The sequence below is a fragment of the Cajanus cajan genome, chromosome 11, assembly GCF_000230855.2.
Source record: "Cajanus cajan strain Asha chromosome 11, NIPB_CcT2T_4, whole genome shotgun sequence".
Classification (NCBI taxonomy): domain Eukaryota; kingdom Viridiplantae; phylum Streptophyta; class Magnoliopsida; order Fabales; family Fabaceae; genus Cajanus; species Cajanus cajan.
The window spans coordinates 27,364,009-27,391,172 of NC_138527.1; the positions used below are offsets into that span (position 1 = coordinate 27,364,009).

Consider the following 27,164-nt stretch of genomic DNA (forward strand, 5'->3'; position numbering starts at 1 on the left):
AGGTTCTGCGCCGGGCTCAATATAACCCGCGCTGGGCGTGACAAAAATAGAGTATTTCATCTCTGCCAGTTATATTGCGCCGGGCGCAAAAGAAATTGAGCCGGGCGCAAAAGGAATTAAGTCGGGCGCAAAAGGAATTGCGCCGGGCTTGTGTTGAGACAGAGAGTGCTTGACTCCTTTGGAAGAACTTGCACCGGGCGCGAAGAATTGTGCGCCGGGCGCGGAACCCTAATCTGATCTCCCAGGCTCGTATTTGAAGCCATTTTCGGGGATCTTTCTCTCCATTCTCACATTGGGCGCCTCCAGGAGCTGCGGAAGGGATTCCCAGGGCTTGGGATCGTCCGTGTGCGGATCTTTCCTTCGGTTCTTCACTTCCTCTTCCATCTCTATTTTGTATTTGCCCTCTTTGTTGAGTGGTTTCACCCATTTTGTGGGGTTAGATGTAACCAACGTACTCTATTGTAATCTTTACGGTTTTAATGATATATATACATGTTGTTTTATTCTTTGTTGTGTTTGTTTCTATTCTTAATGCTTGCTTTGGATTGATCACCCTTTGCATGATTTAAGGTTCCATGGGTATTGGAAAATAACCTTTGAAACTAGTTCTGAAACATATGCCTAGTGGTGATTGTATCTAGGGATAGAGCTTGACCCATTAGTAGTCTTAAACCCTAGCCCGTAATGCGGGTGTAGATATTGGGTACTCAAGGGATTGATATTTAATATCCGCACCTAGGCTCTTTCTCTAAGAGATTAGGTTTGAGTAAACTTATGGGTTGACTAAGCAATGAATTCAACAAGAGATTAAGGATACATTAGTGCTACGTTTGGTGAAATCTGACCCCCACAACCTCACAATACCACAATACCATTCCTTACCTTTTCCACTCACAAAACAATATTTATTTACAGCTTTCATTCCAATAGTCACAACTTTGAATTCACTGCACAAACTATGAAATTGGAATTATTCTTTAGTCACGAATAGTCAATAAATGCTTATATTACCTTCTAATCCCTGTGGATACGATATTTTTAATACTTGAACGGCCGATATACTTGCCGTGTTTGAGACCGTTGATAGAATTAAACGAATTTACAAATATTAACAAAAGTGTTTCAACGGAAATCTCAACAACCAGCAAATTGGCCGGAATATGGACGTCTACGTTGACGACATGGTGGTCAAAACCACCTCAGCCACAGACCATGCTGCCGACCTCGCCGAGGTGTTCAGCCAAATCAGGAGACATAACATGCGTCTCAACCCGGAGAAGTGCATCTTCGGCGTCCAGGGAGGTAAGTTCCTCGATTTTATGATCACTAGCAGAGGAATCGAAGCCAACCCTGAGAAGTGCAAAGCCATCATCCAGAGGCAGAGTCCTCAAATGGTGAAAGAAGTCCAACGCCTAGCCGGAAGGTTAGTCTCACTGTCCCGTTTTATCCCCAGACTCGCGGAGAAAGCAGGGCCGATCTTCACTCTACTACGGAAGCCAAAAGACTTCCAGTGGACGGATCAGTGCGAGGAAGCTTTCCGAAGCTTCAAAACCTTTCTCACGACCCCGCTAATCCTACAGAGACCGGATCACAAAACCGACCTCCTCCTCTACTTGGCCGTAGCAGAAAACGCCATCAGTGCAGTGATAATGCAAGAACATCAGAAAATATAGACTCCAATCTACTTCATCAGCTGAGTCCTCCAAGATGCGGAGAAACGGTACCAAATAATTGAAAAGTTGGCACTGGCACTCGTCACCGCAGCCCGGCGACTCCGACCTTACTTCTAGAGCCACCAGGTGATAGTCAAAACCAACTACCCCATAAAACAAATCCTGAGAAAGCCAGAGCTCGCCGAACGAATGATTGCATGGTCGGTCGAGCTGTCCGAGTTCGGCATCCAGTACGAAAGTCGTGGCGCCCTGAAAGCTCATTGCTTGGCCGACTTCGTAGCTGAGCTCATGCCCCCTTCTGCCGAGGAACCGCAGGTATGGACTTTACACGTTGACGGGTCCTCCAACTCTAAGGGGGGTGGTGCAGGTATCATATTGGAAGGCCCAAACCTAGTCACTTTGGAGCAATCCCTCAAATTCAGCTTCAAAGTGACCAACAACCAGGCGGAGTACGTGGCACTTCTCGCAGGACTGAGGCTGGCTCGTGACCTCGGGGCCCGAAGAGTGAGTTGCAACAGCGACTCGAAGTTCATGGTGGAACAGCTCAGTGGGACGTACCAGGCAAAGGATATTCTTCTACAACGGTACTTCCACATCGCATCCCACCAGATCTCGTCCTTCGACGAGTTCACCATACAACATGTGCCGCGAGAACAAAATGCCCGAGCCAACCTCCTATCAAAGCTCGCTAGCACCAAACGACCCGGACAGCATCAGACCATCATCCAGGAGACTTTGCACTCTCCCAGCCTAGACGACAAAGTCGTCAATACCAACAATAGCAAAGACCAGGGATGGATGACATGCATCTGGAGCTACTTGAAAGAAGGAGTTTTGCCCAAAGACAAGGACGAAGCTCGGAAAATAAGGGCGAGGTCGGCCAAGTTCGTAATCGTCGGCGACGAGCTGTTCAAACGTGGCATCTCTACCCCACTACTCAAGTGCTTAACTACACCGCAAGCGGCCTATGTCATTGAGGAGATTCACCGGGGCATATGTGGCATGCATTCCGGAGCACGCTCAATGGCGACCAGAGTACTCCGAGCAGGATACTACTGGCCCACTCTGAAATCGGATTGCCAGGACTACGTACAAAAATGCAAAGAGTGTCAGTAGTTCAACAACACACACCAGCAACCGCTTGAAGCTCTTCACCATATGATGTCAGCATGGCCTTTCTCCCAGTGGGGAATGGACATCCTCGGGCCATTCCCCCCGCGAAAGGTCAACTCAAGTTCCTCCTAGTGGCGATCGACTACTTCACCAAGTGGATCGAGGCATGCCCACTCGCCAAAATCACCACCGAAAATGTGCAAAGGTTCACCTGGAGGAATATTGTCTGCAGATTCGGAATCCCTCACACCCTCGTTACTGACAACGGCCGGCAATTCATCGCATAGGGCTTCGAGGACTTCCCCCGTGAGCTCGATATCAAGTATCTTCCGACCTCAGTGGAACATCTGCAAACTAATGGCCAAGCCGAAGCAGCTAACAAGGTCATCCTCCAAGAACTTAAGAAGCGACTAGGAAACGCCAAAGGACAGTGGGCTGACGAGCTTCCTAGCATCCTCTGGGCGTATCATTGCACCCCCCAGTCAACAACGCAAGAAACGCCTTACAGGCTAACTTACGGAGCTGACACAATGATCCCAGTGGAAGTCGGAGAGACATCGCACCGACGCCAAGCCTTCAACAGCGAGCAGAACGCTCAAGAGTTAGCAGCCGACCTCGACCTAGTTGACGAGCTCAGAGAAGAAGCTCAAATCAACGAAGAAGCCTGCAAGCTCCGAGCTTCCAGAAGATACAATACGCGAGTGCGACCTCACTCTTTCCGAGTTGGCAACCTGGTGTGGCGTCTACTAGACGAAGCTCGAAAAGACACATCAGATGGAAAGCTTGCACCCACCTGGGGTGGCCCATTCCGAGTTATAGAAGACTTGGAAAACGGAGCATACCGACTGGAGGAGCTCAGCGGAAAATCCATACCACGAACTTGGAATGCCACGCATCTCAAGTTCTACTTCAGTTAAATTTTGTACGAATGAGCTGTGCACTCTTTTCCCGCCTCAGTCTTTTATCCCAAAAAACAGAAAAATGGGTTTTGGCTGAGAGGGTTTTTAACGAGGCACATTCACACAACTAATAAAATAACTCATTCTTTTCATTCATATTCTCCTAACTTTAATTTTGTGATTAGACCAAGGTTGAGTTCGAACCTTGGCATACTTTACTTTATTTTACGACGAGGTCGAATCCGAACCTCGATCCGACTTATCTTGCTCTTAATTTAGGTCGAGTTCGAACCGTAACAAAACATATTTCACACTACGACGAGGTCGAATTCGAACCTTGGTCCAACTCATCTCGCTCATGTTTACGGCTGAATACGAACCTTAATATAATCCACTAAAGGTCGAGTTCGAACCTTGGCAAAATCCACTCAAGGTCGAATTCGAACCTTGGCATATCCAAGGTCGAGTTCGAACCTTGGCATATCCAAGGTCGAGTTCAAACCTTGGCATAATCAAGGTCGAGTTCGAACCTTGGCAAAATTCACTCAAGGTCGAGTTCGAACCTTGGCAAAACCCACTCGAGGTCAAGTTTGAACCTCACAACGAAACATCTCAATCTCGCCCAAAGACGGATTTGAACCTTGGAACAAACCACTTCGCTCCAAATCGGGTCTAAGCGCCACAAAGCACAAAAGTACACAGCAAATGCTGAACGTGTTTTAAAATCGCGCAAACAGCAAAAAATCAAGCCTAAATGCGAAGTCAAAGAAAAGCACAACAACACATAAGCAAAAAATACATATACACAACGATGTTTACAGAGTTAATACTTGAATTCAAAGAAAAAAAATGAAGCAGAGAAAAATCAACCAAGATTATTACAAAGGCGACCTAGGCGGAGGCATTGTCACTGGAGCTATCCTCGAGGTCATCCTCTTTCACTAGCTTCCCAAAGCGGACCTCCTTCTCCACGTGCATGGCGGACCCCGGTGTGAGAAGCCTTGCCTGGCGAGCTGCCTTGAGGAATCCCCTTTTGTGCTCAAAGATGACGGCTCGCTCAGTCTCCTCAACCTTCCTCTCCAGCCCCGTCTTCGCCTCCTCCAACCTTGCCAGGTCTACCTTCAGAGCAGCATTCTCCTCTGCTTGTCCACCGCCACCAACTCGGCCTTCTACGCAGTGACCTCATCCTCTAAGGCGCGCACTCGAGCCCGGGAAGAGCTGGAGAGTTCCTGCAAATCGTGAACCTGAGCAGCATAAGTCTCGTTAGATCTCAAAGCGATCTCTAGAGACTTCCGGATCCTCTCCACCTCCTTCCGAGCAACTTGAAGCTCCGCCTCGTTCTACAGCTTGGCGGCCCCGAGAGCTCCCGCCAAGGCCCGATTCTCATCCTTTAAAGCCTTGCTCTCCTCCCTCAAGGCCTTGGTTTCGTCCTTCAAGGGCTGAACTCGGCCCCTCAGGCTGACCAGGTCTTCCTGCTACTTGGACCACCTATGCTTCCAGTGGTCCACAATAGCCATACTCCTCTACAGAGAGACCTGGGTAGCGTCAAGACCTTCCACAGGCCCGACCTCTTCCATCATCCCCTGGTCCTCCGAGCTCAGCGAACCCTTGGGAAAGAACTTCTCGGCGGTCACCCCCGCACTCCACAACGAGTCCACGTCAGTAGAAGCACTCACATGGTCCAATCGCACATCAGAACGATCCTTCCCGAAACGGTGGGCAATATACCGACTCCGGGAAGCCCCCTGCGATGGACTAGATGACGGTGCTGAGACCGTAGGATTCGCCACTAGGACCTCAGAACTCGGCCCCTTACCACGATCCTCAACAGCAACAGAAGCGGCAGCAGGCATTCCCTGCTCAGCAACGGGGACGCCCACCCCTGGCACCTCCAAACTTGGAGCCACCGGGGTCTCGGCAACGTCCCCTGCCTACAAAAAATGGCCCTATGTCAAAAGACAAAAAAAACCACATAGCAAATAGAAGGAAAAACAAATAGCGAGGTACTCACCACGACGGCTTGGGTGGCTTGCTCAGCAACCTGGGCCCCCACCTCGGCAGCGTTCCCTACCTGCAAAGAGTAATAGTACCTCAACAAACCAAGAAAAACCAACATAGAAGAAAAGCTAAAATAAAACCAAGACACTCACCTCGGCAAAGGGAGCAACTTGCTCAACAGTCTACGCGGCGGCCATTTGGGGAGCCCCTTCAGGCGACGGACTCCTGGTGAGGTCCACCGCGTCAGCGTCAGCAGCCTTGGAGGTCACCTCCTCGGCATCTGGAGGGGCAGAGGTCCCCCCGACCTCCTTCTCGGCCCTCTTTCTTTTTCTGTTTGTTTTCAGAGGGGCAACCACCTCCTCCCGAGGCTCGGGGACCTCAGCCTCAGCAACATTGTAGCGGTGCTTCAGCTCACGCCACTTGTTCCTGCCCATTATGCCTGCAAACACAGAAGATAAAACACATCAGCAAAAGAAGGTTTCACAAACCCTAACAACCTAAGAAAAATGGAATACTCACTCTCTAAGCCCCTCTCCTTGTACGCCGAGTTCGCAAGCGACAAGATGAGTTTGCAATCTAGCGGGCGAGGAAGCGCTACAAGGTTCTCAATGGCGGCCGCCTCCGAAGCCGTCAATTGCAATTGGCCCACCCCGTGAAACCTAGCCGGTTTGGGACACCAATAGAAAGGGAACTTCGGCAACCCGCCGAAGTAGAAACCCCCATCCTCCAACGGGTCAACATCCACAAGTGCAACCCGGAAAAACTCTTATTTAAAATTTTTATATGATTGGGAGTAAAGAGTGAATAAACCCCCATCCTTACTCCCACTCAGAGACAGCAAACCATAAGGAGGAACCCCTATTTTCAGCTGGTAAAAATGAAGAAAAACTGGAAGAGACACCTTTATCCCTAGAACTGAACACAAGACTTGGAAAGCTCGCAAAAAACCCCAACTATTTGGGTGCAACTAGCAAGGAGTCGAGTTGATAAAATTCAAAAAATCACACTCAAATTGAGTGAAAGGAAGACAGACGCCTAAATCCCTAAAGAAACACTGGTAGACATAGAAATGGGGAGGGTCAGTAGACCTCCCCATGTACACACCCTCACCGGCCTGACAAGGTTCAAGCCGGATCATTTGGGAGATAGAAGGGTCACAAATTCTGTGCGATTTCCAAACCGCATTTACCTCAAGGAAAGACCTAAACACACTTTGGGCCTCCCCCACATTGCACCTGACCCAGTCGTAGCCAGGGATGCCTGGATCGAGGTCTTTAGACGGATTCTTATTTTCAGCGGCGGCTTTCCCGGTGAGCACCGCCTTGTCGCGCGCCTTACCTTTGCCCTTGGCAGGCGCGGAAGACCCGGCACCACTCTCTCTAACCATCAGGAAAATAGAAAGACTCGAAGAAGGAAAGATTGGAGAAGAAAGAGAAAATAGGAAAATCGAAGTACCTCGTACCCCTTTGACAAAAGAAAGAGCGAGTAGGAATAGGCGAAACCTAGTTGCCGGAAACGGCGATGGAAACTGAACAGAAGCGAAAATGCAGGAAGCAACTTGCACAAGAAGCCAAAGAAGAAAGAAAACGAAAAGAGTAAAGTCAAAGGGGAAGAGGCGCGAGTGGGAGAAAAGAATACCCCAAAATTCAAAACGGTCACAACACGTGTCACCCAAGGGACACGCCTGACCACGTATTAAATGAGACCCATCATGATAGAGGAAACCATCATTACATAATCGTCATGCCCATTAACGCGCCGACCTCGCGTTTCGAAATACGAAACGACAGTTGCAACACGTGGCATCCTAACAGGCAGTTATACACGAAAGGTCACTACTCCTTGACGAGCTCGGTCCTAAACTCCTCGACCCACGGTCTTCGGAGCTCGGGGGGCTAGTGTACTATCCGTACTGCGAGGCTGAGCTCACAGCTCGACATCACAGCGCAAGACAACCTCGGATAGGCGCTGTGTGACGTCAGCTCGTCACTTCATCAGATTGTAACTAATCTTAGGCCCAAGGCCCAACGCAACCCTAATTCACACCAAGGTACGTGCATTACTTATATGAGACTCATACTCATACAAACCCTAACTTTGGCATCGAAGTCTCTTTTGCAGGTACCACTCCCATCTTGGAGCACAACACGTATCAGTGAAAGAGGCTCGCCGATCTTACTTGGCGGATCATCTCTACAGCAGATCTCCGGTAAGAACAAAAATTATTTTATATTTGTATCGAATATAAATAATTATTTTTATAATAATAAAAATCAATCAAAATTTTTTTATTTTAATTATTTATTTTTAAAAAATATATCATGCTGATAATTGTGTGATTTATTTAATATTAAGTATGTAAATCATAATAATTATTTTCCTTTTTCCTTATTTTGAGTGTTATCAGTATTTTTTTAGTATAAGTTCGTTAAGTTTATAATTCATTGTAACTTTTATGAATTTTAGCTTAAATCTCATATATGAAACTTTTTTTTTGTAGAGATGTTAGAAATGAAAAAAGTTGCAAGTTTCAACATTTAAGAATCAATCAAAAAATTTGGGAATTGAAGTTGATTTTAGCTCTACGAGACAAATTGGTCATTGAGCTAGAGTTGCAAAAAGGAGAGTTACATAGGAGTCACCTCACTCAACTAGCTAATATGGTTGTTAAGCAATAATTTGATAATTAGCACAAATCAAGTGGCTCGTTCAACGAATCTTCTTTAGTTGAGTGAGACAACCTTGGAGTAGTAAAGATGTTTTCTAGCATAGCAAGCTAATATGGTTGCTAAGCGAAAGTTAGTAGATACTTGTACTTGGACGACAAAAAAAATGTCTTTAATAGGGTTGACTTAGGGATTCGAAGGGATCATTGCTAACACTATTAGCAAGAACATTGGCGGCTGGGAACACCATAGGGAGTTGTATTTCTTCACTTCTTCAATCCTTTGTCATTTTTTGTGATTCTAATGGCTGCTTATAGCTAAAATCTCACTTATTGGGATTGGATGTAATTAGCTGAACATTATGTATTAATTTTACTTTATTAATCTATATTTCATTATATTCATTAATATTTTTACTCTTCTCTTAATGCTTTCTTGATTTATTGTAGCTTGAGTAATTTATGTTTTTAGTTGTTATTAGAAAATGTTTTTTTTTTTTGTTATGTAAGAGTTAAAACACACATTGAGAGTCATATTTATGTATGAATATGAAGCTTAATGGACATTTGTGAACTGCCCATTTTTAATGCTTATATTTGAGTCAAATCAGTCAAGGAATTGGAGATTTGAGTGAAATACATGTTTTCAAGTTTCTAAGGAATTAGGGTTTGGTGACTTTTTGTGGTTTTGTTGATGTTGAGATGAAACATAGAGAAAAGTCTTTTATAAACTAGTACATGATGGTGGTTTAGTGAAATCCAATCTCAATGGGTCTCTTCATTTGATTTTACTTAAGTATTGTTTTACATGTTTGACAAAAATCCCAAAAGAAAAGTCATTGTTATTATTTATGTTGTTGCCTTATGGTTCATTTATTCAAAAACCAAACTTCAAACAAATTGCTATTTCATTCTTATGAGTAATAGTATAGTGTATTGAGTTACATTTGTCATATATTACACAAGTTCTCTTGGGATACGATTTTATTTTGAAAATACTACACACGATTTGGTACATTTGTCAATCGTTTAACACATGCATCTTCCAACACTCCAACCAACCATCATTAGTTACCTCCCTTCCCCTCTTAACATTCCATGTGACCAAACTTATTAGACTAGAAGATTAAAACTCAAATCTAAGTGTTTTTTGACCAAAAAAGTGGAATAAGATAATTTTACAAATTTATTGTGATTGTGTTGCAGATATGTTGTAAGTTGCATTACAAAATTTTTGATTTAAAAACACACTGTATTTACAGGCTATTGTGATTGCAAGAAGTATCGCAACAACAATATTGCGGCCAATTTAGAACCATGATTTTGAGTTAAGTATTGAGAAGACCTAAGAACAATGATATTGATGAATGTCTGTTACAACTTGATTATGCACATAACTTTTTAGGCATATTGAATTCTATTGATTGTATGTATTAAAAAAGGAAATGTCAATTTTTAAGAGGAGATCATGCCAAACATATAATAATACTTAATATAGGAGTGTTACAAAACTTATGATTTTGACATGTATTTTTTTTAAAAAAAAAAATTAGAGTAAAATAATAACATTGATGTATTAAACAAATATGATGTTTAATGAAATTTGGAAGGACAAGTTCTCACTATGCAAGTTATAGTTAAATAAATAATTATTTTAATTTTTAGCAAAATTCTTTTAAAAAATATAATTCTATTGTGAAACTTACATAAAGTAAGTTTAGAACTCAAACTAAGTTCTTCCATTAGAACAAATACAAATAGTTCTAAAATTTCAAGTAGTATTTAGAAACCTACGAAAAGTGGATTAAGAGTTACAATATTTTGAAATTTAATGAATTTTCCAACAATTTTATTAATGATAAAGATAATTTACTTAATGAAAAAATGGATCCTCTCATTTACAAATGAAGGTCTTACTAACATGTGTCCTTAGACAACGAGTTAAGGAATTAATGTGTAAAAAAGTTATTAAAATATATTATAAAGTTATATAAAAGAATATGCAAATGCATTTTTCAATAAAAAATTATTTTTAATTTCTTAATTAGTGGTTATTGGTTAGTATTTTTCAAAAAAATAAAAAAATATATAGAAGAAACATAAATGTACAAAAATATTTTACGATAGTGATAAAAATACCAGTGAAGATAATAACAATAATAAATAATAATGATAATAATAATAACAATGACGATATTATTAATGTAAGTGATGATAATAGTGACAACAACAATAATAATAATAAAAATAAAATGATAACAATAATACTATAATAATTTATTTATAATATTTAAATGTAAGTCATTTATTTAAATTTAAGAATTTCACTTTAAAAAAAAATTCTCATATCCTATCCATAAAATCCGACCCGTCATGAAATCTTCATCGATTTGATAATTATTTTAACAAAATCCCACTTAAATTAACTCATAAAACACCTAATAGGAAAGGATGATAGATTGGTAGACGAATTACTATTCATATAATATATATATATATATATATATATATATATGATGAACTTGCTAATTCATGATCATCCAATGCAAGTTCATCATGATGCTACTATTCAAATTCTGTATTATCGCAAAGGCTCTCTTGGCAAGAGTTTCTTTATATGATATGAAACTCAACCTTCAATAACTCTAGCTGTTCAACTTGCCTTGATATTCTTACAAATCCACCACATGATTCTCTCTTTTCATTGGTCCTCTTTCATAAGTTCAGAAAGTAGTACAATTTCTTGGTTCTCTTGCAAAAAAAAGTACAGGGTCCTTGCATCCATCTCCTACGAAATCCAATGGCTGATTTATCTTTTAACCTTCACCACCTAACTCATGTCTCCATTTCCCTTTATTCTGACAAGTATGCTAATCAAATTTCCAAAGATTGCATGAAACTACAAGCATATTGAATGGAAAGTGAAAAGAAAAATAATTTTGAACTTCTTTTATAGAAATCACACTTTTTTCTTCTTTCAATTTTTCTTTTTAACCAAACAGAATTTTATTATCACCATGTTTTATTTCTCTCTTCTCACTCTCATCTCTTCCAAACATATCTAAAAGTGAAACAAAAATATTAAAATATCATATTAACATATTTATAATTTTAAAATTTATGAAAAATATATTTATAACATGACTTATCTAAAACTATAATTTCATTATATTAATTTTTAAACTTTATGTCAATTCACATACCATAAAATGTTATAATATGTTATTTATAAATGTTATGATCTCTATAATTTTTTTCCATATGATACATATGTAAATTATATAAATTGCACCAATAAAAAATAATGAAATATAAATAACTTACATAAGAAAAACTCCAAATAATTTACGAAATAATAAAAATGAGTTTTACATAAATTTAAATATTATTGAATTTAATTCTCATAAATCAATTTAATTGTTATCATATTAAAATACTTTTTTTACTATGAAAATCGTACTCAATACAAGAAATTTACATTACACATATATTTTACTTAAATTCAACCAACTAAATTAAACTTTCTTGATATATTAAATTAATTATTGAATTTTCATGCATGTTTAGATAATTTATTTTTAAAGAAATAGAAGATTTTTCTTTTTTGAGAAACAACTTAAAACATTAAAAAAAAAACACTGGTTTAGTGAAATTTATGCACAAAAACACAATAGTTAAAATTAAAATCTTAAATGACAGTGACTAGCCTCAGTGCTTTTTACGCTCTGCACTATCGTGACCTAAGGCTAAGGGTCATCTTCTTCTAATAACCTAAGCATCTTCATCCTTGATTCGTCTAAGCATTGGTCTCTCCTTGATTTGCAGAATTCCTCTCGTCGTTTTACTTCAGGTTTGTGTTGTTATTGGATTGTAGTTTTAATTTTTTTTTCCAGAATATGTTTTTTGTTTACTTTGATATCTAAATTTGTTCATGGTGTGTGGATTCGTTAATTAATGTCGTCATTGTCGTTGGGTTTCGGACTTGGTATTGCTCTGTTATAGATTGTGCTGAAATGATGCTCTGATGTAGACTGTGCTGTTTATCATTGGTAAGGAAGGCGAGAGCCTTTAGATCAATCATTAGGAAAGCTAAGGAATCAGTTTATAAATTCAGAATAATTACAATTAGTTACCTACCCTTAACCCTAAATTAACAAGAATTGTAAAATATAGATTATTCTTAGCTCCCTTTAAACTGTGTGTGACAAATAAGTCAGCCCCAATTGATTAGGTTCATGGGAACTGAGATCCAAATGGGTTAGGAAAGGAACCGTTGATGGAGTAGAATTCTTTCTGTAGAAAATTGTGTTTCTTAGCATTGACCGTGGATGTCCATTAATGTTGGAGGAGGGTATTCAATAAAATCTGAACTACAAACTGTAATATGTAAGCGAGCTAATTAGCACAAATAATGCCATGCGAGGGTTTTAACTTTTGTTGTCACCCACATTTTTTTTCTTGTGTTTCTTCAATCCATCCGAGGTTTTAGGAATCATAATCCTTTTCCTTGCATCCCCCATCTCTCTTTAGTTATTTAAATTAACTTTAGAAAAGTTGGTATCTGATTTCCTAAAGGACTGATATGGATATATGACTCCATAGCTAGCCTTCTCCAAGCTAGATCAAGTTTTGTTTCTTGGGCAAGCCATAACCACTAGCTAATGTTTGGTTGAATCTCCTTGTGTTAACCGAGGAGTCAATGAATTTGATGACCGACCATAACCTCACAAAGCTGCCTCTCTGCCAGTTGAATCCAAATATCATTGACTGTATATGTGTATAGAATATAGATGATTCAATCGCTTTCTTACTGGACATAATTCAGGCCTGTTCAGCCTTTAGTACTCAATATAAAACTCATTTATTAATCATTCTTAAACGAAATCATATAATTTATTAACAGTAGAAAATTATAGCTTTTACATTTGGGCAATTATAGGCAGTAGGCACTACAATCAAGTAATTGACAAACCATTACACTGGGATCTCATACTTTTCGACACTCACATCTTATTATTAGGACACCTAACCTAACCTAAACTTCACCTCACAAGGGAACAATAGTGATAGTAAGCATACTTTTATTGTCACATACGAAAAAATGGTTTAGAAAAATGTTTGTTGTGGTGCTGTGACGGGCTGTGCAATTGGATTGGGGTGGTGCTGGTGCACTAGGCACACAGCCAGCACCCACGCTTGCTTGCTTTGATTGTGAACAAAAGGACCCTCTTAGAAAACAAACATGATTTTATGTTACACTCATTATTATCCTTTGAAAGGAGACACTTCTTGTTATGGTTGGTGTCTGCAATTGGCCATTTCAAGTGATAAATGGTTGGCAAAGAAATGTGCAGCCATTAAATTGGGTCCCCCTTTGTACCATTTCTACAAGCTTTAAAAGTTCTTATAAGGTCGTTTATTTAAATTTGTATTACATAAAGCACTTCTACAATTGTCACTTCTAAACAAGTTAAAGAAAATTTTTAGTTAAAAAAGTGTTTTTTGTGACTGTAACACCAAACACAAATCAGTTTTGTATATAAGAATCTTTTGAAAATAAATTATTTTTTTAAATCACTTTTTTTAAGCTAAACAAACTTGTCTAACACCTGGTTGAGTTAAAGAAATATATTATATTCCTAGTTTTTCCCTGTTTCCAAAAGTAACAAAATTTATTTTTAACAATAAAAATTCTTGTATGATAATTAAAACCATTAAAATAAAACAAATAGAAAAATTTTACATAAGTAAAGCAAATGAAGTTATTTTTTAAAATTATATTTTTGAAAATAAATACTTACATATCTGAAAATATCCCATTAAAATCAAATATAAATTTTTAATTTTTCAGGAAGTATCCATAAACATTCCAAAAAATTCTTATAGCTAACCAACTATATTTTTAGCAGTTTTAGGAATCATAATTCCGACAATTATTTTTTTCTCCTCTACCAATTAGTACCAAAGTTAAAATTTATCATATTTGAGTTATATGTAATTTGATAAATATTATATAAAACTTTTACACTGTAAACATATTGTAATTAAATTTTATATTGATTATAAATAAAAATTTAATATTGATTTGTTTAAATCAATTAATTTTCTCAAAAACATTATTTAAAATTAGTTCAACTATAATTTAAACCCATTTTTGATGGTTTGCTGAAAAATCTAGTCTAATGTGGCAATATTATTGTGCCCTATTTATAATTTTTTCTTTTTGTTCTTGCAGTCACTTTGCAATAGCAAGAGGCACATCGAAGCATCTAGAAACAGAGATAAGGAAGGACAACAAATAAGCTAAACAATGTCGTTTATGCGAGGAAATTTGCTTTCTCGAACTAGGAAGCTTGTCAAGGGTTTGGCCAAACCGCAACCCCTGTGGCTAAAAGCCATGGAACAGTTAATCTCCTATTTCAGATTCATTCTCTTCAATCATTGCCTCCGTATTTAGATTTTATGTTTTTCTTTTGTCATTTGAGAATTTCCCGTCTGAGTTTTTTTTTCACTGACACCTTTATTCAAGTCTACAATGCACTTTCTGAGTTTAATGATTTTAGGAACTATTGAATTTTTATTTTGAATGTTTATTTGAGCAAACTGATCATCTTTTTATGATTTTTATTTTTCTTGATGGGTGAAAAATTGTGTAATATTTTATTTTTGACTGTATTTACCAGGGCACCACCTGCAACATTTCCTCGAGCTGCTGGAAAAATTCCAACCATCACTCTTCCTGAGGATGTTTATGTGAAGAAGTTTTATAAAAAATATCCGGAATCCAAAGCCCATGATGCTATAAAGTATTTCCTTTTATCCTTGTCCGAGTGTTTAATTTTTCATCTATATGCAATGTTCAAGCGTTTAGTTGTTTCTTTATTGCTGTACGGTGTGCTATCTTGTTTTGTGTCTAGTTTCTATGTGGTAATATGGGGTTTTCACTAGGGTAAATTGTAGGTGAGATTCTAAGTTTTGATTCATGAATGGAATGTTTTGTTTTTTCTACTAATAATTACAAAAAATGTCATTTTATTTTTGCTTTGTTTCCTGTTTTTAAAATCTTTATATGAAATGTTGGTGAAAACCATGAAAATAAAATAGAAAATATTTTCTTAACCTATAGAGGCTCTAATGGTCTTACCTTTCACATTCCAATTTGATTCCTGGTATAGTGGTGAGGAAGAACTCGTGTCCTCATGTTATGATTGCCCTGCAATTTATCAGTAGCAGGCTAGCAGCACAATAGATTACAACAGAAATTCCCAAATAGTTTAAATGTCTATCTAAATCAGTGTAACAATAGGGCAGAATTGAGATCCCAGTCTATCCAAGCAGAACACATCAGAATACAACACAAAGAGAAGAAGAAATCAGATAGAGAGAGAACACCAGAAATAAGAGAATACTTCACAGATCCCACAACCTCTACCCATCCTTTCCTATAACAAATACTCTCTCACTTTCTCAACTGTATTGATATTTTCCTGATTTTGTTCAATGCCTAACAGAATCACTCGACATTCTTCTAGTCATCTGATCAGCTGCCAGATGTACAGTGTTGGCCTGCCTCCACTTTGCTGCAATGTAAAATCTTGTTTAATAACTAAAGTGCTTTTGGATGGAATTTTTAGATTATTTCTAGTCATCCTTTCCTATAACAAGCATGATTATTTATTTGGATTTCTAAATAAGCATGTAAACTGCTTCTTTCGGTACAATACCCTGTTTTAAAAAAAAAAAGTGTTTTGTATGATTATGCCTGTTGAAATAATGTAATTATAGTAATATTATAAATAGGGTATAATTATATTTGTATGTTAGTTAGAGTAACAATATATTCTTGTAATTGTGTGTAATTGTCCTTGTATGTATGACCTAATAAATATATGTTCCACTGTGTAATTCAAACACAGAATTCATCACGTCTCTTGTTTTCTCTCTCTTAATATCACCTCCAGGGAAGTTTGTTGTAGCTTGTAGGTGGATTTACATGGTCAAAGATGGCTTTGATGTTAAAGTTGATTGATTTGAGGCTCATTTGGTGTGCAAGGGATATATATAGGCCTTTGGCTTAGATTATGGTGACATCATTTCCCCTGTGGCTAAAATGACATCTGTTCAACTATTCTTGTCTATGACTGTTATTTGTCATTGGCCACTTTATTTGCTTGATATCAAGAATGTGTTTTTAGCATCTAATTACAAGGTATAGGATTTGAGTCTAGCATTGGAAGTATGGGATTAGTGTGGGGTTTATATGTCCTTGAGCTCTCTTAAGGTTCTAATCAATTGGTATTAGAGCCTTCTACTATGTCTCTCATCTGAAAACGAGTGGTGCAGGTGGTATTACCAGCATTGCAGTGTTTGTTTAGGACTAGTCAAAGGATTAGCACACAATCAGCCCGCATGGGTGCCATGCGGCTGCAGAGTGTGTTGTGATGTTAGGATTTAACTGCAAGGTATTAGATTAAGTCGTACATTGGAAGTATGAAATCTAGTGTGGGGTTTATATAATCATGGACTCTCCAAATACAACAATTAGCTTTTGTGGTGGGATTTTCCTTAGGTTCTCATTACCTTCCCACTTGGTCTATGCAAAATAATGTGTCTGTGTCTTTGTTTCTGCTATCAGATGACTATTTGCTTTCTTATATGTTTTTTTATTGGTTGAGATACTCAAGTGTTCCTTTTCCAACATATAGGTTTTGATTTACTTGGTTTCTTAAAACTATTTTGGAGTTTTATTTTTGTAATATGCATGTTGCATGCTAAAAGAAAATATAAATATATGCTGGTTTTGTCAAGAAAAAAAGCTCTCTTGTATGACAACAAAGGTCAGACTATGATTTTGGAATTCTCCTACTAAGCTGGAGCATAAAAGACAAAACTTGCGTATATAGTTTGAGGGAAAGTGCTGTAAATAGTTTAATTATAATAAAAATGTAAATAAGGCAGACCTATATATTAATTAGAGTAATGGTATATTCTTGTAATTGTGTGTAAATTATCTTTGTATTTATAACACTTAAATAATAATGATATAAATATAAGCTTTGCAATGTAATTCAAACACAAAATTCATGTTTCTTCTTTTCTCTCTAAATAGTGCTTTTGTCCTTAATTATCAATTATATTCTTGACTGATGTTTCTTTTGTTGAATTACAAATGTGTTGGCCTTTTATTTTCATGTAATAGATCTATCACATTTTTTTAAGTAGCATTTATGTCATTTCTTACTGATAATGATTAGTGAATATTTCCCATCTGGATAGTTTTTGAGTGGTTCTAGTATTTAAGTTGAGTTCCTTATATTTCCTTTCTGTGAAAACAGTGGAAACTGGAGAGAAGTATAGTTTTCTTAGGGGGCGGACTGAGTTCTTAAATATGTATCTACTAATAACCTGTTAAACAATAACCAGTTTCAACACTTGTTACTTGAACTGTGCAAAATAGTAAGCCTGTGTCTTTGTTTCTGCTATCTGATAATTATTTGCTTTTATATTTTTTTTGTTGGTTGCGATACTCAAGTGTTCTTTTTCCAACAAGAGGAATGCTAGCAATTAGCAACACTCTTTTTCTAACACTATATTATTGGCTGAAATTTATTGAAAAATAAAAAATTTAGTAGATCTCATCATTAAATCAAAAGAGAGACTCAATAAATAAGATGCAAGACCTATTACAATTTATGATTTTCAATAAATTTCGGTTAGTAATGAAGTGTTAGAAAGAGTGTCACTAACATTCCTCTTCCACCAAATAGGTTTTGACTTTTGATTTACTTGCTTAACACTTAATTTTTTTTGTTTGTATTATACATTCTGCACGCCAAATGAATATTAATGTGGTGGTTTTTTCAATTTGCTAAGAATTCCTCAATGGAATGGTTGTTTCTAATTGATTGCCGATCAATATTGGATGCATGGAGTAGATTAATTTTTTGAACATTGCCTCCATTTGCATCAAGAGAGCTTTCAAATAGTGTTTAATCCATGTCTGCTTGTTCTTGAAAATAATGGAGTTGAAGCATCAAATGCATTAGTCACTTATTCATATACATGATTAATGTTTCAACAGGTTTTGTGCTTTTGATCCCCCTCCATCTCGTGTATTTGCCTTGAGGGTTCTTGAATTGAAAGAGCATGGCGTTAGTGAGGAGCAAGCAATGGCTATAGCTGATGTATGTAACCTAAATTGGTTCCTGAATGTTATCTCTACAATTTGCTTTCCCCTTTTGTCTTCTTAAACTCAGTTGGATTGTTTTTCTTTGGTTCCTTCTTCCTAGATGGAATATCTGACAGAGAAAAAGGCAAAGAAGAAAGCATATACCCGTTTGAAGGAAATTGCACGTCTTCAAGGAAAGAGACTTCCTCCGAACCCATTTCCTAGTGCTATCAAGGAGATACAAGCTGAGGAGAGGAAATATGTTCGTGATCGGTTCTTCAATCCCAAGATACTCAAAATTGTGAAGCAGCAGAAAGCCGAGGCAATGGAGAGAACCGGAGGGGGTGGTGATTAGTGATTTTTATGGAGGCAAAGCTACACTACATTGAATCTTTGGCTATTTTGAAAATTAGCTCTGACAATAATATTTACCATTCAGGCATCAGCGACTGAAAAGTGTGTACTTCTTTCAAGATATAAGGTGAAGTATTTATTTGTTGTATTAGATCAACTGCAATAGAAAGTTTTACCAAAATTTCATGCGAGGATTGATTCTTCCAGGCTACCCATGTTTTCCATGGAGTTTCGTAGCACATGCCATCACTAAAATGTTTCCTTGTTGAACATAGATTACTTGCTACAAAGAGTTTAAGAGTATCTGTAGCGCCAATTATTGATACAAAAATTTTGCCACTATTATGGAGTTTGACAAACCTTAAACTTAAATTGTGAATTCCTCATTCTATATCTGTTATAGTTTTGTTTTCTGTCTTTATACCGATTTCATCCAGTACGAGTTTCCAGTGTGAACAATTTACATTATTTGTTGAAGGCTTCGAATGTTATCCCACGTGCAGTAAAGTGAGTACAACTTTGTTAGTTTTCCGCTAAAATATATAGAAGCATGCCTGTTGAGTGGGTTTGCAATGGTTGTATCATTCAGTTTTTAGAAGAATTTTCTTTTTGGGTTGAATTGTATAAAAGTAAAATTATCTCATTCGGGGAGGGGGAGGGGGGGGTGGGGGGTGGGGGGTGTGCTAGGAGAAAATATCAAATGGTAGAAAATAATTAAATGTAAAAAAGTGCATAATTTGTATCATAAAAACCTTTGGTCTATGTTCAGTTGTAAGATTGATTCCATTTGGATTTTAAAATATACCCCTCCCAGCAATAATTCTTTTTGGCGACATTATTAATAGGTACTACTAAATTAAAGGCAAACTCATGTTAAAATAGAAATAAATAAACGAGTCAATTTTATTAATTTATGAGATTTTGAAATCAATGATGGGTATAAATTGAGTTGTTCCGTGGAACCTTTCGGCTCAGTGCAACAGTCTATGGCTCTCTGCCACAACTTGTACTTGAAGATAAGAAAGGGAAGTAGTGAAGGCAAAAATAGAAAAATAAGTGCCAAGTCAAAATTTGAAATCGGCAAGATTTTTAAAAGAAACAATATTTATATGGGTGTGGTTGAAGTGGTAATCAAACTTGAGGAAAGTTACACTATCCTGAGAAGCACTCATCTAAAAACCAATCTCATTCCCTCAGCCATATCTTGCCATGCTAACACCACAAATTAAGTTTATTGTGTGGTCCAAAGAAGAGCCACAAAAGAATCTCTTCTATATTAATGTGCTATGTAAAGTGAGAAGTCAGTAAAGAAAGAACAGCAGAAAGGGATGGGTTTCACCAACTAAAAGATTGGTCACTGATTGTTTCTTGGAGGGAAAGCGATACCATTTCTTTAATTCCTTCCAAGCTTTGTTGATTTTACTGTTTAAAAGAATTATTATATTATGTAAAGAATATACAAAAAGAAATAATATAGTACATAAATATATATTCTTTATTGGACACTTTCACTGTTCTGGTTTTACAAAATGTCTTGACTGCTGCAAAATCAAACATAAAAGAAGCTAACATAAATTATTGGATTTGAAACCGTTCTCTCCAAGGAAAAAACAGCAGCCTGGATGCACATGTGTCAGTCTTTTCGAACTTATCATTGGTTTTGATCCAATAATATTAGGACAAGACTTAGATTCTCTCGTGTTTTTGATGTTTTCTTTTGAAATAAAAATATTAATTTAAATATATTTTTAATCTATATAAAATGAATAAAATTTGATCTAAGATTCTATAATTATATATATATATATATATAAAGTTTGAAATTATTATTTTAATCTCTTCTATTATTATTATTATTATTATTATTATTATTATTATTATTATTATTATTATTATGTTGTGCTTATGAAATGATAAGGTGACCATATTAAATTAGCACGTGGTATATCTAAATTTTTTTTTTATAGAATTTTAAAATAAATTTTATTTATGTATTCCAAAATGAATGTTAGTGTCTTGGACTTGGATGTTATATATGAAAAAAAAATGTAATTAGGAAGAGTGACTACTTTAAAGATGGTTTAGATAAATTTATGATGGAAATTAGTTATAATAAAATTGTCGGACTTAAAAAAAATTAAATGTTAGTGACTAGATATAATAATTTTTAATTTTTAAAAATAAGAATTAAAAATATTTTATAAAGGCAAAAATCAAAATTTGTTTATTTGATATGAATTAAAAATATTGATTTAAAATTTTAGAAAGATAAAAAAATATTTAAGTGTGTATATATATTACACTCCAATTTTAAAAACTTTGAGCAGGATAAAGTGATTGAAAAATGAAACTCAAATTACTTAAACAACTTTATCCAAATCTTCTACATGATAAGCAAACCACACCACACAAATTTGCATCCCAAAATCAAAGGGATCCAATTCCAAAAGAAGAGAAGCAAGAAAGTGAGACCCAATAAAGTAATTTCCTAATCATTCTTTGAATTTGTGATGTGTAAAATTGGATCACATTTCAGACAATGCCATTTTCCTTTCCTTGACCTCTTGCGTGGAAAGTGGAATGAAACCCATCTCAACCAACCAAAACAAAATCCTCATTTTCTTGGAGTAAGTAAATACACACCACCACCATGCTTTGAGTCCTTTGCCAACAGCACCACCCCGAATTTTTCATACATTACAAATTGCACATATTAGGGAACATAAAAACAAAGAACCCTCCAATTGCATTTCTTTCCCACCCTTTTTTTGTTAAGCTTGCACCACACAAACACACACCCTTCTTTTTGTCTCATTCAAATTCCCTCTCCAACTTCAATTTCAGCCACGCATTGATCATTCCACAGCCATGGACGTTTCATCCCCCTCATCATCACCATCAATGGCCCTTCCATCATTACAACAACCCCGAAACAACGCACTATCGAAAGTTTCGATTTTTCGACGTTTAACCCCGCCGACAACCTTAATCCCATCATGGGCATGTTCCACCAAACCCAACAACACCCTCTCTCCGGTTTCCTCAAAGTTCCCATCTTTCCTACGTTGCTCCACGAAACCAGACACCAGTGCCAACAGTGAGACCCAACACAATGAACCCAACTCAATTTCCAACTTCCAAAACGACCCAGAACCAGATTCATCAAGTGAAGCCTTTTCCTCTCCACAACCTTCACAAAAGCCTCCACCTTGCTCTTCCTCAAGAGGGTTGGTGTTTGATTTGGGTCCTTCAAACTCTTGGGACGGTGCAGATGTTGGGTCCCCTGTGGTGAAGAGGTTTCTGAGTGATGAGGAAGAGAGGTGGTACATGTGGTACCATGGGAGGGCCAAAGGGCACCCTTCTTGTGATTTGATAGGGTTGGCAATTTCAAGCAATGGGGTTCATTGGGAGCGTGGGGGAGGGCCTGCTAGGTCAAGTTCTGATGTGGGTTTTGTGATGAGTTGTGGTAAGGATTGGTGGGGTTTTGACACTGGTGGCATTAGGCCTTCTGAGATGGTGATCATGTCTAGTTCTAGAGTTAGGGCTTCCAGTGCTGTGTACTGGCTTTACTACACTGGCTATGGTTCTGAAAGGGTGGAGTTTTCTGATCACTCTTTGGAGTTTAGTGTGGAAAACCCTGATGGAATTGAAGGTGGTGTGAGTTGTGGTAATGGGAAGGTTTTCAAGTCCTTGCCTGGTTTGGCTATTAGTCAGGATGGGAGGCATTGGGCTAGGATTGAGGGGGAGCATCATAGTGGGGCATTGATTGATGTTGGTGGTGAAAAGGAGTGGGATTCTTTGTTTATTTCTTCCCCACAAGTTGTATACCATGGGAATGGTGATCTTAGGATGTATTACCATTCATTTGATGTGGAAAAGGGCCATTTTGGAGTTGGGATTGCCAGGTCAAGGGATGGAATCAGGTGGGTGAAGTTGGGGAAAATAATGGGGGGAGGGAAAGCTGGCTCTTTTGATGAGTTTGGAGCGATGAATGCATGTGTGATAAGGAACCGGAAGGGGGGGAACTATGTCATGGTGTATGAAGGTGTTGCTGCTGACGGGAGGAGGAGCATTGGTGTGGCTGTGTCTCCTGATGGGTTGAAGGAATGGCTGAGGCTTCAGGATGAGGCGGTTTTGAAGCCATCAGAGCTCGGTTGTTGGGATGATAAGGATGTTGGATCCCCATGTCTGGTTGAAATGGACACAGAAGGAAATGAGTGGAGGTTGTATTATAGAGGTGTTGGAAATGGAGGAAGATTTGGAATTGGAATGGCTGTTTCGGAAGGGAGGGATATTGGAAGGTTTAGAAGATGGACAGGTTTTCATGTATAATAATGTAGGTGTATGCATTGTTTTGTTATCAATTATTTAAACATAGCCAAACACAGTATTTCATTTTTTGTGAATTGTATTTTTTTCTTTTGCTGAGTTTGAATAAGTAGTTTGTATTTAGCCTTGTTGCAGATTAATACACTTGTACAGTAAGATCTGGACTTGTCCTGAATTTTTTAATTGTAATATCTTGTTGCTCTGGCAGGAATCTCCAAGCCATAAAATTTAACATTAATCACTGCAATACAGCATTGGGTATCAAACATGCAAGACTGGAAATCTAGCATTTTATTTTTTATTTGATTGTCTCTGATTGCTTATCAAATTACAGTGATCTATTGGTTTATGTTGTAACAATAATTCTCTTTTCCTCAAGAAATTCGAAATTGAAATGTTGGGTACTAAGAGCATGTGCAATGGGGGTTGCTTATAAGCAACTCCCTGTGCCACATCAGTTCTGACTCACTTTATGGGTTGCTTAAATTTTAGCAAAGTTGCGTGTAGAAGCAACTTTGCTAAAATTTAAGCAACCCATAAAGTGGACCAGAGTTGATGTGGCAGTGATGTGACACATGGGGTTGCTTATAAGCAACCCCCATTGAAGATGCTCTAATATGGCCATGCTTGAGAATTAGCTTTGTTTAGATTAGAGAACTATGATGGATGATGGATGAATAGTCATTTTATTCTATAATCATTTTAGACGAGATCTTGCATCATATAATCCGAATGTTGTCTTTTGTTGAACATTTTTTCAAGACTTGCATCTTTCTTTGCAATTTTAACTGCTTTGATGTGTATGCTGAGTTCTATGTACATATTTTTCATTCATGAAATGTTTCTCTGGGTTCTAAATAGTTCAATATGAATGAAGCTTAGTTATTTCCATAAAGATTCAATTGTCATTCATGTTTAATGGTTGGTTGTTCCCTTTGAATGGAAAAAGTCATGTTTGGACTCTACCTGCGTGTTTGGTTCCATATTCATGATCTCCATTTAGATAGAAATCACATCAAAATTGAAGCAAAAATAACTACTTGCTTTTTGATTCCTCTGCACCTACCATGTGAACTTGGTTGTTTCTTGATTCTTGAACAATATAATTCAGCAAAGGTAGCCTACTTAGTTCAAAGCCATTGAACAGAACAGTTCATATGTCACTTTCACTATCCATCATTTTGGTTTCAAAGCGTTTTAGCTTCATTATTTCCGATCAGTGTCATTTCATGATGATTTCTTATTTTTCTCGAGACATTTCGGAATTCCCTTTTGGGGGTATATCATGTGCCAATTTTCATTCAAAACAGTATCATTTTGGATGTGTGTGATTTCTTTTCAGTCTTGTTTGTGTACCCGGCAGCACATGTTCCAAGCACGTTTGAGAAGTAACTATTTTCTGCTTTTGTTTCAACATCTTTTATTCCAAAGATGAAACAAACAAACAAACTTAGTTTGAGTCCAATCCGAAGGAGCATTGTGCATCATTTCATTTTTGAATGATTCTTTTCAGAATCACAGTAAGGATTATGATGTTTATCATATTCATTTTTGCAGTCTTGGGATCTTCCTGGATAAAATTTTCTAGGGACACTTTTAGGGGAGAAAAATAAAAAAAAAAATGAAATAAGTTTCTTGACAAATTAAAATTAACTTGTACGTAACTTAATTTGTATAAGTTCATTTTTATTAATTTTTCTAAAATTTTATTTTTAACTTATGCAGAAGTTAAATTTATGAAAAAGTTTCTTTCTATTTTTTTCTTAAAAATGGTTTTTTTTAGAACATCTGTCATCAGTAGTTTTTATTTTTATGGCACATTCGGGTGAAAATGTTGACTATCCTGCCCTATTGTTTATCTAAATGAGTTGTGTTTTAAATAGACACTTAAATAGCAAATGGGGGCGTGTTAGGAGTCAAAATAGTAGGTGAAAATTTTGATGATTAATATGAGTTTGATGTCTAACGCTAACAACCATAATCATATTTTGGTTATATTAACAACCACAATTATATTGATTGCAAAGGGTGAAGTTAAATTTCTAATTGCTCCCATTTAGCAATGAGAATTCAAGCCCTAGCGTGTTTCACTTGAAGGCTCATGGTTTGAAGGACTTGAATTAAATTTGAATCAATTCGATCAAATTATGCTGAAGTTATTAAAAAAAAATTTACATTTTAAGCAAAATTTATTTAAAAAGAATTAAAATAAAAGTAATATTATTTAAAAGATAAAAGGAAAAGACAAAATTGTCGGGTTATAAAAATTAACTGAACACGACGTAGATCACATTTGACACTTCAACCAAATAAGACGTAATCTAAAAAGTAGCCCTCACATTAGATTAATTTGGACCAATTTACATGGTTTATTTGATAAAATTAGTTTATAAGTTGGTTAAAAGTTTATAAATTAGCTAAAGTTTATAAATTAGGAGATGGAAAATTGGAAATTTATAAGTTACCTCAATGAATTGAGAATGTTTGATAAAATTAACTTATGAATGTAAAATTATATATTTGTTTATTTAATAATGAAAATGAAAGAATAATACTTAGGCAAAATGATTTATAAATTAAAAGGTTTGAAAAAGGATTCAAATAAACTAATGAGAATAAAAAAGGAAAGAAAAAAATTAAAAATTTATAAATTATAAACTACTTTAATTAGTTTATGAAAATGTATTATAAATTTCTAAAATAAGTTTGTATACTAAACAAATTTATTTTAATTTAACTAATTTATAAGTTAATCAAAACAACTTATAAACTCTTCAAATATCTTACTAGACACACTCAAGGTAAAATTTTTAGGATTATGTAGTTATGCATGATTGAGTCATGGATGCAATAGTGATATCTTGCTCCATTACTGTAGAAAAAATATCTTATTTTTGAAGTTATTTTCATTAAAATTATTCTCTATTATTAGGATATTTTTCTGGTAAAAGTAAATAAACTTTTCACTAATTAATCCAATAAACTATAGTCACATATTAAACCAAAAACCAAATCTCTTGATAGAATAAAACGAATCGCTTTGATTAGTTTATAAAATTTTTGGGAACCAATAATCATATACATTATAAAGTAGAACACTAGAAGTTTAGAAACTTTTGGGTCACTAAAACCATCTCTGCCACAAGCAAAGAATAAGTTTCACTAAAATAAAAGAATATTTATTTGGGTGTGTAAAAAAACCAAAGAAAGTGGCCCCAAAAGGGAATAATGAAACTAAAAATCGATTCATGTTCTATGCTTCCTTCCTTCTTGTTGAACAAGAATACGATTTCTCTATCTTGCTCAAGGAAAGTTCTGTTTATGCTGTTAACTAAAGAATTAATAGTTTATGTAAAGATAATTCTTCAAAGAACATCCGGGTTTCGGAAAGGTATGCAAAAGTAGAAAGAAAACAAAAAAAAAAGCATCATATTGTATTGAAGAAATTGTAAATATATAGTTTATATATATATATATATATATATATATATATATATATATATATATATATATATGTATATATATGTAGCACTAGGTTAATTACAAGTTAGTAAAGAATGGTTAGTTATATATGGTTTGGATATAAGACAAACTTTCGTGACAATATTTTTTCAAAAATGTAATTAATCATCTTAAAAATAATTAATGAAAGATATTTTAAATTCACACATATACCAGCAGCACAATTAATGTTTCTCATTATATCAATAAATAACACTTTTTTTTTTCCCATTATGAGAGTTCTACAATATCTTTGGTACGCTTTGATTTGCTTGAAATGTGTATGAAACAAGGTTTTACTTCCTTCGTGTCTCCTCTTCATAAGTGATTGGTGAGGGAAGAAATAATACTAAAGGTGTTCATAAACCGACTAATCCAATAAAAATTCTGGGAGAAAAATCCAAAACCACAAAGAATTGAAAATGGAACAAACAAAAAATTGAAAAAACTGGAATATTTTTATT

The 27,164-nt window shown here is 36.3% G+C and overlaps 2 protein-coding genes across 2 annotated transcripts; both read left to right on the plus strand.

Moving 5' to 3' along the window:
* The first annotated feature begins 12,037 nt into the window (after nt 1–12,037).
* LOC109802976 (uncharacterized) lies at nt 12,038–19,291 on the plus strand. The gene is made up of 5 exons (XM_020364419.3): nt 12,038–12,198; nt 14,584–14,753; nt 15,032–15,154; nt 18,430–18,532; nt 18,638–19,291. The coding sequence occupies exons 2-5, from the start codon at nt 14,659–14,661 to the stop codon at nt 18,869–18,871; spliced, it is 555 nt and encodes a 184-aa protein (XP_020220008.1). The 5' UTR covers nt 12,038–12,198; nt 14,584–14,658; the 3' UTR covers nt 18,872–19,291.
* Nucleotides 19,292–21,407: 2,116 nt separating this feature from the next.
* On the plus strand, nt 21,408–23,502 carry LOC109802174 (Arabinanase/levansucrase/invertase). The gene has a single exon (XM_020363412.3). The coding sequence runs from the start codon at nt 21,739–21,741 to the stop codon at nt 23,200–23,202; it is 1,464 nt and encodes a 487-aa protein (XP_020219001.1). The 5' UTR covers nt 21,408–21,738; the 3' UTR covers nt 23,203–23,502.
* Nucleotides 23,503–27,164: the final 3,662 nt, after the last annotated feature.

Excerpts from the sequence above, each read along its gene's own strand:
- LOC109802174 (XM_020363412.3), top strand. The coding sequence starts at position 21,739 with ATGGACGTTTCATCCCCCTCATCATCACCATCAATGGCCCTTCCATCA.
- LOC109802976 (XM_020364419.3), top strand. The coding sequence starts at position 14,659 with ATGTCGTTTATGCGAGGAAATTTGCTTTCTCGAACTAGGAAGCTTGTC. Across the intron at positions 14,754-15,031 it reads TGGCTAAAAGCCATGGAACA|GGCACCACCTGCAACATTTC; the intron begins GTTAATCTCCTA and ends TGTATTTACCAG. Across the intron at positions 15,155-18,429 it reads AAAGCCCATGATGCTATAAA|GTTTTGTGCTTTTGATCCCC; the intron begins GTATTTCCTTTT and ends ATGTTTCAACAG.